The sequence below is a fragment of the Meleagris gallopavo genome, chromosome 4, assembly GCF_905368555.1.
Source record: "Meleagris gallopavo chromosome 4, MGAL_WU_HG_1.1, whole genome shotgun sequence".
In the NCBI taxonomy this organism is placed as follows: Eukaryota; Metazoa; Chordata; class Aves; order Galliformes; family Phasianidae; genus Meleagris; species Meleagris gallopavo.
The window spans coordinates 70234201-70250230 of record NC_139407.1 but is presented as its reverse complement, the minus strand read 5'-3'; the positions used below and the strand labels follow the sequence as shown (position 1 = coordinate 70250230).

The following is a 16030-nucleotide window of genomic DNA, read 5'->3' as shown; positions in this document are numbered from 1 at the left end:
TCCATCCCAGTGCCCTGGCCAGGGTCTCCTGGCTGGGACTCACACTGGAGCAGAGAGGAGCGTGGATGTGGTGTTCCCAAGGCTGAGACCCGGGTACCATCTGCAGAAACACCATAACCAGCATCAGGGGAGGTGAACCCGTAAAGGGTCGAGCTGTTTTGGCAGAGATCTGCTCATCCCAGCTGCAAAGCTTCCTCCCAGCAGGAAATCTGCTGCCCAGATGGGAGCTGTGGGGATGTCTTGGGTCTGGGGCAGCGACTCAGCTTCTCTATTTATTAGCAATATTTATTAGTGCTGTAATTATCTATTATTCCCACAGAGACATGTGAAATTATTAGAAGAGCAAAAATAACACTTAAGACTTCAGTTCTGCCACACCTGTTCTGCTCCTGGCTTTGCTGTCCGGCCCCAGTTTCCCCACCTGTGACGTGGCTGAGGTTCACCAGAACCCAACGCACCCATTCCAAGGCAACTCCTCAGCTTCCCTCAGCTCTTTTTGCTCCAGGCTGAAATGATCTGTCCAGTGCATTTTGTGAAATACATCGGGTTGGGTTGAGTTGGGTTGCGTTGGGTTGAGTTGCGTTGGGTTGAGTTGAGTTGCATAGTGTTGAGTTGCATAGTGTTGAGTTGCATAGTGTTGGGTTAGGTTGGGTTGTGTTGGACAGCAGGCCTTTATTTAAGGGGCTGGAGGAGGAAAGGAGCTTAGTGCCCCGATAGCTACGCTCTCAGCCATGTCTGTGTCCCCTGGGTAAAGCCCTACACTGAGATCCATCACAGCTCAACCTCCTCTGGGTTATCTGGAGCGGGATCCAGGATGCTGTATCTTCAGAGGGGTCTGCAGTGTGTTGGTGAGGTTCTAATTGTAAAGGAATTTGTTTTGAATCCAGATTTGCTTTGGAGATGGCCCACTGGGTTGTCAGTACAGGGATGCCCTGCTGCTGAGGGCTCGCCCCATACCCTGGGTGCTTGGGGAGATGCCGGGTCACTGATGGGATCCCACTCAGCTTCTTCTGGCTGAAAGAGCCCTGTCCCTCTTCCATCCCATACCACATCCAAGAGAAAACCCCGGGGATGCTGTTGGCTGTCACCCAGTGGCTGAACCAGATCCCCAACCATTCACTCTCCTGGTGCAGCCATCAGCCCCTCGCTTTTCCCTATGGATGGATTAACATCCGTCACAACTAACATTCCCGTGTTCTTTTTCCCTCCATCAGTAGAATTCAGCAAAACTGTCTAACCCGGCTCTGTCCCGGGGTGCAGAAGATACCCTGGATTAGGCTGAGTGCTTTCTTTGTAACTCAGTACCTGTGGAATGTCACAGTAAAGCCGCGGTGGTCGGAGCGTGGCTTTTTGAAGAATAAAACAGGGGAAGCGATGAAAGGCAGCATTTTAAAAAATAAAAAATAATAAAAAAAAAAGGGGAGGCACGGAGGCCTCGGAGCTAATTTATGTAATATTTCTATTAAAAACAATGTCTATTCAAGACAGCAATTTAGAGTCTGCACCGCTGGCTTAAAATATAAACCCAATAAACCTCCGTTATGATTCCTCCATGAGGTCAGCGTGATGGAATTCTGTGGACTTCTAAAATAAGACATCATTATTTTTCAGGAATGTTTCAGGAATCGCAGTCAGAGCCCCTTCATCTTTGCCTGCACAGTTTTCAGAAGCGCTGCTCTCGTAAAACGTTTTCTGCTTGGAACAGCATCCCCAGAGCTGGAATGCTGTTTGAACAGCAGATGGGGCAAACGCTCCTCTCTGGCAGCGTGGGGATCTCAGAGGTCTCCATCCCTCCTGTTCTGCGATTCCGAGCCCCACTGATGGGGATAAGCTCAGCCGCTGGGCTGTGCGCACAGCGATGTGTCACTGTGCTGTTCTTTGCCACCAGGAGGAAGAATTCATTGACTGGTGGAGCAAATTCTACGCTTCCACAGGGGAGAGGGAGAAGTGTGGCTCCTACCTGGAGAAGGGTTTTGACACCCTGCAGGTAAGTGGCCCGGGTTGGGTCCGGCTCGCTGCACCCCAGCTGTGCTGTTCCTCCACTGACCTGCTTTTGTTTTTGAGTGTTGAGCCTTTCTTTCTTCCAAGGTGAAAAAAAAAAAAGCAAACACGAGATGATTTTTCCCAGAGCGCAGGTGATTTTATTGTTAGGAACAACTATTTATAGTGTTTTGAGAAGTTGACTTTCTTTGCAAAGTGTGCTGTGGTAGCATTTCCACTTTGCAGCCTTCGAGATCTTGCTGTTTCATTATGTGGTGGAGGAGAGGGGGGAATGCTGCCCTTTGGGGAGAACAAGGAAAGGTGGAGATTGCTGAGGGGTGGTGGTGGTGGTGGTGGGGATTTAGGCAACCCACTGCAAGGAGTGCCAAAAAGAACACAAAATCCAAGTAGGACCAGAGCAGGGTAAACCTTGCCTGTCCTAAGGGAAAGGCTCCCAGCAAGGAGCAGTCTGGATGGTGGAAGACCCTTTGGGCCACCTTGGCACGGTCTGGAGCTCCCGTGATGCTTTTTGTAGGGTTGCCAAAGTTCTGATCTTCAGGTGGGGATGGCAGGGATGTCTGTGTCCCTTTGGGTGGTGTTGCCTTCAGGCTTGGGTCACTGTTGTTCTGGATCTGTTGGGGTTCAGCTGCCCTTTGCTTCTCCTTCCCCAGGTCTATGAGACGGAGCTGGAGCGCGTGGAAGCCTTCGAGCAGCTCTCTGACTTCTGCCACACCTTCAGGCTGTACCGTGGCCGGGTGCAGGATGCCAACGACGATCCCTCAGTCGTGGGCGAGTTCAAGGTGGGCAGAGAGGAACCTGGTGGGGTTCGGGAAGGGCAAGTGGAGGGTCCTGCACCTGGGGACGAACAACCGCAGCAACTGTGCAGGCTGGGGCCTGAACTGCTGGAGAGGAGCTCTGTGGAGAAGGAGCTGGCAGTCCTGGTGGCCAGTTGTTGACCAATGATCAACCATAGGATGAACCATCAGAGTGCCCTAATGGCCAAGAAGGTGACACAAATGTTGTCCTGGTTGGCCACTGGTTGACCACTGGTTGACCAACGGTTGACCATTAGTTGACCGACAGTTGACCATAAGCCAGCAGGGTGTCCTGGTGGCCAAGAAGGTGACACAGCCTCCTGGTTTACCAATGGTTGACCAGTGGTTGACCATCAGTTGACTATCAGTTGACCAATAGTTGACTATGAGCCAGCAGGGTGCCCTGGTGGCCAAGAAGGCGACACAGCCTCCTGGTTGACCAGTGGTTGACCAGTGGTTGACCATCAGTTGACCAATAGTTGACCATAAGCCAGCAGGGTGCCCTGGTGGCCAAGAAGGTGACACAGCCTCCTGGTTGACCAGTGGTTGACCATCAGTTGACCATCAGTTGACCAATAGTTGACCATAAGCCAGCAGGGTGCCCTGGTGGCCAAGAAGGCCAGTAGGACCCTGGGTGCATTGCAGAGCGTGGCCAGCAGGGCAGGGAGGTGCTGTCCCTGCCATCTCTGTGAGCTGTTGCACGATCCCCATCCTCAGTGTGACTGAGTACATCTGTCCTTCTCAGGGTTCCTTCAAAATCTACCCTCTGCCCGACGACCCCCACGTGCCGCTGCCACCTCGACAGTTCCACCAACTGCCAGCCAGGGGTCCCCAGGAATGTCTCGTCAGGGTCTACATCATCCGTGCCTTTGGTCTGCAGCCCAAGGATGCCAACGGGAAGGTACGCTGCTGTGGGGCTGCTGGGAACCCCAGCTCTGAGCACATCTCCATGATAGGTGACCAAAGTTTGGAAATCAGGGGGGTGGTGACAGCATAAGGAACGGTCCCCTTCTTTCTTCCTCTGCTGCAAAATCTGGGAATCCCAGCAGCTGACTCTTCCCCCATCCTGGGACTGGTTAAAATAGCCCAAGGAGATTTATTTTTTGTTTTGTTTTGTTTTGTTTTATTTATTTTATTTTTCCTTGGTGTCAAAGGAAGGAAAAACGATGGCTTTCACATCACTGCTTTCTTTGCGGAGCTTTGCCAGTCCAGTGCAAAAAGAAAATTGTGTTGGTTCAAAAAGAAAATGCTCTTTGTTTCAGTTTGAAACAAACAAACAAACAAAAAATACCCTCAGAACTTAGAGAAAAATCCTTCTTAACACTCCTTGCTCCACTGGAAAATAGGGATGAAGTCTTAGCTTTCACATTTGGGTCCTTTGTGTTTGATAAGTTAAGCCCATCCCCATCCCCGTCCCCATCCCATCCCATCCCATCCCATCCCATCCCATCCCATCCCATCCCATCCCATCCCATCCCATCCCATCTTCTTGTGCAGTGACTTGCTCTGATGTTTTCATGCCCACCTTTAGTGCGATCCCTATGTGAAGATTTCAGTGGGAAAGAAATCCATAAATGACCAAGAAAATTACCTCCCCTCTACGCTGGAGCCTGTCTTTGGAAAGTAAGTTCTGGTTCTGCGTGGATTTCGTGAGGTTTCTGTGTCGTTCTGAGGGAATGGAGCTGGGCTGTAGCCAGAGCTTCCCATGCCCTTCCGTGCTCTTGGCTCTCAGTCTGACCCACCAAACTACTTGATGTCATTGTTTGCCCCGCGGTAGCTTGGATAACAGGCAAAAAATAAGGTTGATTTCAGAAAAGGGGTATTCCTCAGGGCTGGAAGGCAGCACGGGGAGCAGCAGAGCCTGGTGGTCAGCCTCCATGTGCCCGTAGGGTCTCCTTGAAGAGCCGGGACGTGGTGTAGGGCGTCGTGTTTCAGGACAGTGGTTCATAGAATCATAGAATGGCCTGGGTTGAAAAGACCCACAATGATCATCCAGTTCCAACCCCCTGCTATGTGCAGGGTCACCAACCAGCAGCCCAGGCTGCCCAGAGCCACATCCAGCCTGGCCTCGGATGCCTGCAGACCCTATGGTGTGTGAGGTCCAGCTGGTCGCCTGGGGGTCTCAGCAGCTCAGGCTGTCAGTGCTGGGTTTCTTTCCCCCCCGCCCAAAAAAAAAGAGGGGGAGTGGGATGGACACCAAAGGCAATGAGCAAAAAGGATGAGGATGGCAGTGGGGATCCTGGTGAGGGCTTGGAGGACTCCATGGGTAGGCAAGTTCTCTTTGACTCAACAGAGAGGGCAGCTCTGTTTTCCCAGGGGCGGAGGGGGGCACGTCCCCTGGTGCAGCAGCTGGCTCCCGGCCACGGGCCGTCTAGACGGCGGCCTCACCTCCCACCCAGCCTTTACAGCCTGGTGTAACAGTGAGGTCCCGGCTGCTGGAGGCTGTTAAACCTCCCTTTTCATGAGCTTTTCCCCTGGCTGCCTTCCAGCTCTCGCTAATTACTTTCTGCTGACCCCCAGCTCCTCCCGCGCTCTTAATTGGTGGCATAATCGCTCACTTCCCCTCCTTAAAGGCTGCTGTGGGTTGGTTGGGGGGCTGCAAAGTGGAGGATCCTGGTGGTGCTGGGAGAGACCCGGGCTGTCCTGTCACCCTGTGTCCTTCCCCATCTCTAACACCCGTGGCCAATGGCTCTGTGTGCATTGGATGTCATGCTGTGGTTGGGCTTTGGGACTTCGTCTCTTGTCACCCTGTATTTGAAGAGGGAGAGGAAGGTTTGCAGTGTGTTACGTTGGAATGTAGGCTGGTGTAGAGATGGCAGAGGAGACAGCACAAAATACAGTGCTTGGGACCAGCAGAAGAGGGTGAGAAGGCTTAGGGGATGGCCCATGCCGTGCTGACGTCACGCTCGTCCCCTTATTTCAGATTTATGCCCTTTGGGCTCAAAGAGCAGCTGGTTTTCCAAAGCTGTCGTTTCTCCCCCATTCTCACCCCTGGCGATGAGGGCTCTCAGTGCCTGCTCTTTTCCCCTGGATGTTGCAGTGGCTGCACCAGTCAGCAGAGGGAGAAACCAAGGAAGACCGAAGTTTGCTCAAGGTTGCTTGATGGCATCTCCACCAGCAAAGGCAGCGCAGCGCAGCACCGATAGAGTCGTAGTCAGCTAGGTTGGAAAGGACCTTCAAGTCCAGCCATCACATCCAACCCATGGGGCAAAGATGTGCAGTGGTGGCACCTTCCTGGTGGGGCAGCGTGTAGGGTTTGGTTCAGCAGCACGACCCCCATCCCGTGGTCATTACGGTCTGATTTTCGGGCGGTGCTGCTGTGCGGAGCCGGGATTTGGACGTGGTGATCCTTATGGGCCCTTTCCTACTGGAGGTATTCTGTGGCCCTCTGATTTCTCTGTTCCCATTGCACAGGATGTTCGAGTTGAGCTGCACTCTGCCCCTGGAGAAGGACCTGAAGGTCACACTCTACGACTACGACCTCCTGTCCAAGGATGAGAAGATTGGGGAGACCATCATCGACCTGGAGAACCGGTTCCTGTCGAAATACGGGGCACGCTGTGGGCTTCCCCAGACCTACTGCGTGTGGGTATCCCTGCAGGCTGTGGATCTCCACAGCTGCTGAGGCTTTGTGGTGCCGAGGTGACCCCGGGGCAGTTCCTCAGCCCTGGGGGCGATGGGTGCCCTGGTTTCAGCTGGGTTGGGTCTGGGGGCTGTCGGGGCACTCAGCTGATGGGACGCACAGCCCCTCTCACCAATGGGCCCCTCGTTGAGGTCGGAGGTTCTTTGCCTTGCTCTCAAGTGCTGCTTTCTCCTATTTGGTTCCAGTTCTGGGCCCAACCAGTGGCGAGATCAGCTCCGTCCCTCCCAGCTGCTCCACCTCTTCTCCCTGCAGCATCACTGCAAGGCTCCCACCTACATGTCCGACCGGCTCATCTTCCGGGAGCAGGAGTACATCCTCTCCGAGCTGGGTATGGGGCTGCTGTGGGGCTGGGGGTGGATTCCCTTCACCCAGAGCAGGGGGTGGTGTTAGGGGTTGGGAATGTATCCCAGGGTTGAACCCAACCCTCCCATTTATTTCACCCAGAGGGTGGTGAGGCACTGGAACAGGCTGCCCAAGCAGGCTGTGGATGCCCCATCCCTGCAGGCATCCAAGGCCAGGCTGGATGTGGCTCTGGGCAGCCTGGGCTGCTGGTTGGAGACCCTGCACATAGCAGGGGGTTGGAACTGATGAGCGCTGTGCTCCTTTTAACCCAGGCCATTCTATGGCTCTACAATCCACCATAACCACAGCCTCACCCTTCCCTTGGGGGGCTGGGAGCATCATGCCTTTGGTGGCAAGCTCTAGCCCATGTTCCTCTATCACAGCCCATGGGATTTGGGGCTGGGGTCATTAGGGGGAGACAATATCACACACAATGCCAGCGCACTGCAGCTCACACCTGAAGGAGGTGCCACCCAATGCAGCAGACATTCTTTTGGTTTGCCCCAAAAGCCCACAAACGTGAATGCCTGAAATTCCCTGAGCATCCACTGGTGCCCATCCCATGGGTTGCAGAGGCAGAAGGAAGGGCAGGTTGGGCTCAGGGTGGAGGTGGGACCTCCCCAGCCAGGCCCAGGAGCTGCACTTTGGGCAGCACGGCCCAGGGCTGATGCCCACCTGTGCCCTGGGATCAGGGCACAAATCTGTGATGCCGGCATAGGAGGAAGCCAGGGCTCCTTCAGAGCCTTTTGTTACGTGAAAGGCTTTCAGAGAGGGCTGGGGAGGTGTTAAGCGAGCGTAGTCTTCCCCCCTCTCCCAGCCCCTGCCTTTCACCTTCCTCTGCTTTAATGGCAATCAGTTCAAAAAAACAGAACAAAGTCTGATGCTTGACCTGGAGGAGATCTGGAAACCAGCTGTGTGTGTGGAGCGGTGTCAGATCTGAACCTGGTGGTATAAAGTGAGGCTATTAAACACGAGAGCATGGATTTTACAAGCCCTGCAGCCGAACCATTATTCCATAACCCCCACATTTGTTGTTTTCTGAGAGGGGCTTTTTCTTTTCCTGCATGCACACACACACACACACATACACTCACCAGGTTTCCACTGCTTGGGAAATGGCCCATCTGTCTGAAGTTAACCACTTCAAGATCTTGCCAAGAAAGGAGCTGGGATACATCACCTGAAGTTTGCAGAGCTGCTGTAGTATTTATGGAACGCATTTCATTTCAAAGGTCCTCAAAGGTGCACGGCCCTGAAGTGCTGTGGCTGTGAGCAGCCATCCTGGTGAGGTCCTACAGCTGTCCCAGTGTGGCCATGGGGACCAGGACCCACCATCCCGTCCTTTCTGACTGCCACCCCAAACCCAGCAGAGGAGGACATTGCAAGGAGCTCATCTCACTGCCCAGCCAAAGTTCTTGGCTGCTTTTAGATTGTAGAGCTGTGGAGTTGGGAAGGGATCCATCCATCCATCCATCCATCCATCCATCCATCCATCCATCCTTCCGTCCGTCTGTTGAGTCCAACCATCACCCCACACCGCACATCCACCACTGCACCACGTCTCTAAGTGCCACATCCTCGTGTCCTGCAGGGATGGGGACTCCCCCACCCCCCAGGCCTGGTGTTCCTGTGCCCTATCCGTGCAGAAATCCCTCCTGATAGCCAACCTACCCGGCTGCAGGAGGGCAGCTGAGCCTTCCCTCTCTCTTGGAGGGCTTCCAGCATGTACTGGACAACGTCTGCTGGTGATGGCAGCAATGGGGGTTGGACTGGGAGTTGCGAGGAGGAAAGGAAACAGAGGGCTGGAGATGGGGTGGGTACGTGGGGTTGTGGCTGTGGGGGCTGTGATGTAACCCCAGCTGCTGTGATTCTGGGCGGGTTGAACCCTTGGAGGCACCGCAAGCCGAACCAAACCCCAGATCTTTCTGCTTCAACGCGGTCCTTGCAGTGTTTGCAAAGAGAGGGATAGTGCTGCTTGCTGCCCTGGCATAACACTGCTCTTGGTTTGCATTTGGCAGAGGATGGCAAACCCTACAACCCTCACCTGGGGCCAGCGGAGGAGCGGCTGGCCCTGCATGCGCTGCGGAAACAAGGGCTGGTGCCAGAGCACGTGGAGACCCGGCCCCTCTACAGCCCTCTGCAGCCAGAGATCGAGCAGGTGAGCAGTGCTGTGGGCTGGGACGTGGCTGGGAGCATCCTCTGCTTCCTGCCCAGTGCTGGGGCAGCCTGGAGTTCCTCTAGAATGATAAGGATCCTGCAGGCTCCCCTGGCAGCGCAGTGGGAACGTCGGAGGTGTAACATCTTAGTGCCATTGCAGAGTGGCTGTTTTTAGCCAAACAAAAGCCAAATGGGCTTCTGTCCAAAATCAGTCACAAGTCAGGTATCTGTACGTAGCCTAGCCCCTTTCACTAACGTGTACTTTCTGCATTTGGATCATAAAATGCTTCTTCCCAGAGAGCACAGCCATTTGTCCTCATCTCTCTTACGTGTTCCAGCTGCGCTGCAAAGCTGGTTTATGCAGCCAGTTCTGCAGAGCCACCTTTTTTGGTTCATTTTTAACCAGTCCAGTGTGGGAGAGGGAAGCTGCCAGCAGGCATAAATGCCCTGGCAACTGCTCGAACATTTTTCCACCTTAATTCACCCGCTGAAATTCATGATTAGAGGCAGGAGGTGGCTGCTGTCAGCTGGTCACTGGGTCTGTGCTGTCCTCACAGCTGCCACGTGCTGTTGTCACACTGGGGCAGCCATGGGGGCAAAGGATCACTGAATCACAGCATCATTAAGGTTGGACATCCAACCATCAACCCGTCCCCACCACGGCTGCTCACAGAATCATCAAGGTTGTGAAAGACCTTTAAGATGATCGAGTCCAATTAGCGTGCCCGCTGATGCAATCATAGATCGTTAAGGCTGGGAAAGACCTCTAAGCCCATCGTGTCCAGCCATCAACCCATCCCTCCCATGCCCACTCGTACAGTCATGGAATCAGAATCACGAGGGTTGGAGGAGGCTTCTGAGATCATCAGGCCCAACCATCAAGGACTGGATGATCCAGCCGTCCACCTTTTGGTGAGGCTGTTTCCTCCACGTCTCAATTCTGTTGAGATTTCATCTGCTGTTGAGATTTGTGCTGCTCTCTCCCTGGAAGGGCAGAGTGAGATCCTGTCCCCTTCGTCCCGTCCTCCATCCAATGGTCAGAAACCCATGGAGCAGCTGTTCAGCTGGAGGCAGCTGCTCTGGCACAGGAAAACCAGCGAGCTGCTTGAGTTTCCTACACACACCTGCCTTCAGTCAGCTCCTTGTAGATGTCTTCAGCCTTGGAGAGCAAAGCTAGAGCGCAGCTTCGCTAGTCCAGAATGACCTCTGATGCATCTCAGGCCATTAATACGTACCCAAGGGTCACTAAAATAATCCTCATGCAGCACTCAGTGACACTTTTCTGGTAGAGAACCCGTAGTTTCAGTGAAGAAGCCAGGGAGCACCTGGTATTTCCTGCACCCGCTGCTCGGTCCTGCTGAGGACTGAAGCTCACCCAGACAGGATGCTCACCACACTTCACCTCTTTCCTTTCCAGGGAAAGCTACAGATGTGGGTGGACCTGTTTCCAAAATCCTTGGGTCAGCCTGGCCCCCCTTTCAACATCACACCACGCAAAGCCAAGAGGTGAGCAGTCTTCCATCGCCAGTTGGTTTGGTCCCTTGGTGCAGCGTTGGCTTTTTGTTCTTTCTCAGTGTGGTGGTGGCTCCTGCACCTTCTCCTTGTGGTGGAAGAGGAGGGGACTTGGAGATGTCAGGTTGAGCAGCTGAGTAGCCCAGCTGCTGGGAGGGCTTTAATTTGAGGTTCCCACCTTTCTCATCTCAATCCCATGTCCAGGTTCTACTTGCGCTGCATCATCTGGAACACCAAGGATGTCATCCTCGATGACCTCAGCATCACCGGGGAGAAGATGAGTGACATCTACGTCAAAGGGTGAGCCTCCTCACTGCCGTGTCTTCTGGGTGCCTTGGCCTTGAAGCTGAGATATGGCAGGGAAGGGGTTGACACAGCTGTGCAGTGCAGCGTGCGCCCCGTGGGATGAAGGGGCTCCTCCAACAGTTGGATGCTCACGATGGCTGTGCATGGAAGGGTGAGATTTGGGGAAGCAGCCTTGCTGTCAGGGTTTGGATCTGCCCATCCCCCTCCTGGGACAGCCCTGGGGATGTTCCCTGTACGTAGGTTGGCTTCATTGCAGAGCTGTTTTGTTTTGTTTTCTTTTGTTTTTTTGGAATTCCCCCCCTTTTTTTTTTTTTACCTTGAAACACACCAAAATGTGGCAACCAGCAGTAACTCCTTTGGCGCATTCCCTTCTCCGCCTGACTCCATTTATGTTTTATCTCGTGTAAAATGGTGCAGCCCCAGCCAAGGGACTTACTTATTTTGCGCATTCTTTGGATTTACGCACAGGAAGAGGTAGGATTTTGAAACAGACTGCAAATCCCTTTTTTACAATCCTAATTTTCCTCCTGTAAACCCAGAATGCGAGCTGCTTACCTGGAATTCACATCAAGCGTGTTGTTATCAGCTCCAGCCACGCTCCCCGTGCACCTCGGGGCTTGGGAGCTCTTGGAGAGGGTTATGGCAAGGCGAGAGCACGCGGTGCCTGGTGGGATCCCTCACCCCTGCTGACCCATCCACTCTTACTGTGCTGTAAATGAGTGAAAAAAATCTTGCTTGGCTTCCTAAAGTGGCCCACATCGTTCCCGTTACTGGATACAGCCTTTGTGTCCAGATGCAGCACTTGGGGACGTGGCCATTGGGCATGGTGGGGTGGTTGGGGTTGGCCATGGGGATCTCAGAGGTCTTTTCAAAACCTAATGGTGCTGTGATTGTCTGAGTGGGCATGGTGGTCGTGGGTTGGTGGTTGGACTTGATCTTAGAGGTCCTTTCCACCCTTTATGATTCTATGATAATATGTAGGTTGCTGTTTGCCAGTTAGGGAGGGAAATGAAATATATTGCTTTGGTATTGTGCAAGAAGGCACCTGCTCTTTATTTTAATTAAGTGAAGATGTTGTTTATTGGTAGTCTGAAAAGATCTCAGCCATTGTTGCTGTCGTAGGTGGGGGATATTTTTGTATTGCTTTCATAGTCCAATTTCCAATAGAGCTTTCCTTCTCCGAATGGATGGACCTGAAGGATTATGTGGGAGGTGGGAGGCTCTCACTCATCTCCCTGGGATGTTTCAAGGTACTGGGAGACAAAAGCAGCCCTGCTTTGAGCAGCTTGGGTAGAAGCTTCCGGAGCCTTCTTTCAGCCAACCACCACTACAGTGATTTATCTGATATCATTTGGCATCTTTAAACACTGTCTTCCCGAGTAATGGGATGGCCTTGGTCCACCGAGAGCTTGTAAGTGAAGTAAAGAGTAGATGTGGCATTTAGAGGCACAGTAGGGGTGGACTGATGGTTGGAGGAGATGATTTTAGTGGTATTTTCCAACCTTAAAGGTTCTGTGAAGTGTGCTGAGCTCAGTGGGAGAATCCCATGAGTGGATGCGTTGTCTTGTTTCGTATTTTTGTTGATTGCTGAAGACTGGAAACTCTTGGAGGAGGAAGGAGGGCAGAATGAGAACCTGACACTTGCAAAACTCACTGCTGGAAAAGAGCAGTGGTGGTGGAATGCTTTCCGTTTGACCCTGGGTAGGTTGAGGACTGGGGGATGGAACTGGGCTGCTGGGACCACCCTGGGCACAGCAGGGTGAGGCCATGCAGTGATAGAATATCCCAGGTTGGAATGGGCCCATAAGGATCATTGAGTCCAAATCCTACGAGGGTTTCATGGGGAAGGGCTCCTTGGTCATTTGGGATCTCCAGAGAGTCATTCCCAAGAAGCTGATAGAGAATGGAGGAAAAAAATGGGCCTTTACTTCTTCATTGCGTTGCCTCCATCGAGAGGGCTGGTGTTAGTGTGTTGGGGTGGCTGCAAAGAGAAAAGGAGCTCTCACCAATGCGGGTTAGAAGTCGGAAAGCACTTCCAGGATCCCCCGTGTCCAACCCCAACCCACTCCACCACGTCCCCAAGTGCCGCATCTCCACGGTTCTGGGACACAGATCCCACCACATCAGGCCCCGCGTTTGCATTTTGCAGCTGGCTGGTTGGCCACGAGGAGAACAAGCAGAAGACGGACGTGCACTACAGGTCGATGGGAGGAGAAGGCAACTTCAACTGGAGATTCATCTTCCCCTTCGACTATCTCCCTGCCGAGCAAATGTGTTGCATTGCAAAAAAGGTGAGCGTCTCTGTGCTGATGTTTGTGCCTTCTCTGGGCTGATCTGCCTGACCAGATGCAAGTCAGCGGCCAACAGGTTATTGTTTGTGTAGAGGAGAGTGTCTGTCCCGCGTGGTTTTGTGGCTTTGCCTCTATGTGTAGAGGAACACCACGTTTGTTGGGTCAGAATGTTGTATGGAGAGACCAATCCCCCCTTCTGGCATGGAAGCAGCTGAGCGTTGGTGCAGCAGTGTCAAAATGCTCTGAGTTGTGTGGGGCCTCAGCAGCGGGGCTGCTCTGTAGATGGAGGTGATGCTCCCGGGGGATGGTTGGATGGAGCCTCCCAACCACGTGGATGGTGCCTGCCCAACCCTGGCTCTGTCCTGGTCTCCAGCACTGCAGAATGGGCACCGCTCTGGGTGAGCTGGGAGTTGGACTAGATGACCATTAAAGGTCCCTTCCAACTCAAACAATTCTGTGATCACTTCGTAGAAAGGCTGAAAAGGGGGAAAAGAAAGAAGCAGTGTCCTGAAGGGATGCTTGGCAGCAGGGCAAGCAGAGGAACAGCAGTTGGAATGTGCCGTTGTGCAGAGATGAGACGGAAATCTTTGGAGTTTGAGGTGAAGATGCTCCTGGTCTGAAAAAAGAGCTGGTTCTTCAGGTGGGGATTGGAAACAAGGTGTGATTTTGGCCTCTTGGGAGGTCAAAACACTGAGTATTGCTTCTAGTGTTTCTTAGGTATGCCAGTGATCAGATGTGGGCTTGTTGTGGATGCCCCATCCCTGGAGGCATTCAAGGCCAGGCTGGATGTGGCTCTGGGCAGCCTGGGCTGCTGGTTGGTGACCTGCACACAGCATGGGGTTGGGACTGGATTACTGTGGTCCTTTTCAACCCAGGCCATTCTAGGATTTTATGACTGTGATACCATGAGTTTGGGGTTGCAAGGAAGAGAGGGAACAGTTGGAAGGACTGGAAGGCCCCCAAGGAATGCGTTAGGGGAGGGAGTCCTCCTCACTTACGTTTCCTTCTCAGATCACCCGAAGGTGAGCAGGCGCATTGCTGGGGCTGGCGGCAGGGATAACCCCTATGGTCATTGAGTGACACCTCCCTGAAAGCTCAGCCCCTCCTGCCCCCCAGCCCCCCTCCCTGCCCTCCCACCACCACCTGGAGTTGGTTTGGCTGTGGGACACTCAACGGCAGCTCCTTGCAGCGGGACCACCTGCGTCCCCAAAACTCACCTGGGGCACCCCGCAACTTGTCCTCCGTGGTCCCAGCGTGGCCTGGGTTGGGAGGGGTGAAGATGCCGAGCGAATCCCCGCTCCCTGCCTTGAGCCAGAGGATCCCTGCAAAGAGGCCTGGCTTCAAAATGAATTGCTGGATAGTTAAAGTGATTGACAGAATCACAGCAGTGCCCATTTCACGCTTCATGTTAAACAAATCAAAAGTACAGTGTGTACTACATTCAATTATCCCCCTTTGAAAAAGCAAAGACCCCCCCTATAAACCATTTAAGAAAATACATCCCACTGTGCTGATATTGATTCTCCTCCGACCGCATGTCTGCCAACACCGTATCAGAAAATAAACAGCTTGTAAAACCTCTCTGTAAAGGAAAAAATAATGAATGAGAAGCCGTGCTTTGTGTTTGCGGGGCGCATTCCGCTCTGGCAATTTTTTGATCTGGCCATGTGCTGTTTGAACTCAGGGTTCATTACTGCTGCTGTAAAAGCGCCGTGCTCCGAACTTTAAACGCAGGCGATGGAAAGTGGAATTTAAATCAAAATGGTCAGCTGGCAAACGCTGAGCTGCTAAAAGCCACCTGCACCCGGCATGGCTGGTGCTGCTCTGCGGGAGGAAAGCAGCCTGCAATTTGCTCTCCTTTGTGTGCTGGAGTTCCCTTTGGGTGCACCGTGGGATGGGTCAACCCAAGCCCAATGGGAAATGGTGTCCAAAAAGCATGAGATGGCAGCGTGCAGGGCTGGCTGGGGCAGAGCCCACCAACCTGGGGTGATCCAGGTGCTGCCTGCTGCAACCAGCCTTGGGGAGCTTCATCTCCACAGCTTCACAGCTCTGGGATTTCATAGAATCATAGAATGGCCTGGGTTGAAAAGGACCACAGTAATCCAGTTCCAACCCCCTGCTGTGTGCGGGTCGCCAACCAGCAGCCCAGGCTGCCCAGAGCCACATCCAGCCTGGCCTTGAATGCCTGCAGGGATGGGGATCCACATCCCAGTGCACCTCAAGGGAAAGCAGGGGCTGTGATCGTGCAAGAGTCAGTACAGCTCACAGATGGGAAGCATGGGCTCCTGTCCTTGCTTCTCCAAACGTTTTAACCATCTCAGGATGTTCGTCTGCCCCTCTGCCCCTATCTTCTGTTGATGTAGCAGTGTTAGAAAAATGTTGCCTCTCCTGAAAAGGGAGTTCACCTCATTCTGGACCTCAAAAAAGGTCCCCACAAAAGCTCAGCAGGAGGCAAGGTGTCAGGGGTCGTCACGGAATCGCAGAGTCATTAAGGTGGGAGAAGACCTCTGGGATCACCAAACCCAACCCCAACCCATCCCACCGTCCCACTGACCATGGCCCCCAGTGCCACGTCACCAAATCCCCAGTGTGCACCAAGGAGCCGCTGTGCCCCAGTGGGTTTTGATGTGAAATCATGAGTACCGAGCACTGATGTTTATGAAAAGCAAGATGATATTTCATTAGATTGAAATTTCCACTTCTCCTTGGTCTTGGAAAGTGAAAAAAAAAAAATAGAAGAGTTGCTGCTTGGGAATGTGGGACATGTTCCTCTCCTTTTTCCCATCCTCTGTTGTGCCCCAAAGTACACAGTGTTCATTTCTTTCACTGTGCAGCCAAAACACAACATTTTGAGTGTGCTCCAAGTACCTTTTCTTCTGTTTTTGGAAGAAGATGTAATGCACAAGATAGTCATGAATAAGTATTTCAGTGGGACCAAAGCCTGCAGACACAATGATGCAACAATCTTTATCAAAGCAACCTGG

The 16030-nt window shown here is 53.0% G+C and overlaps 1 protein-coding gene across 1 annotated transcript in view; it reads left to right on the top strand.

The window, feature by feature from the left end:
* The window catches only part of DYSF (dysferlin), a 62208-nt gene that overhangs the window by 34565 nt on the left and 11613 nt on the right, over window positions 1-16030 (top strand). Inside the window, 10 exon segments of the mRNA XM_085223781.1 lie at window positions 1889-1987; window positions 2652-2780; window positions 3541-3696; window positions 4327-4418; window positions 6210-6380; window positions 6624-6766; window positions 8799-8938; window positions 10355-10443; window positions 10654-10749; window positions 12905-13046. Coding sequence (XP_085079907.1) covers window positions 1889-1987; window positions 2652-2780; window positions 3541-3696; window positions 4327-4418; window positions 6210-6380; window positions 6624-6766; window positions 8799-8938; window positions 10355-10443; window positions 10654-10749; window positions 12905-13046 — 1257 coding nt within the window.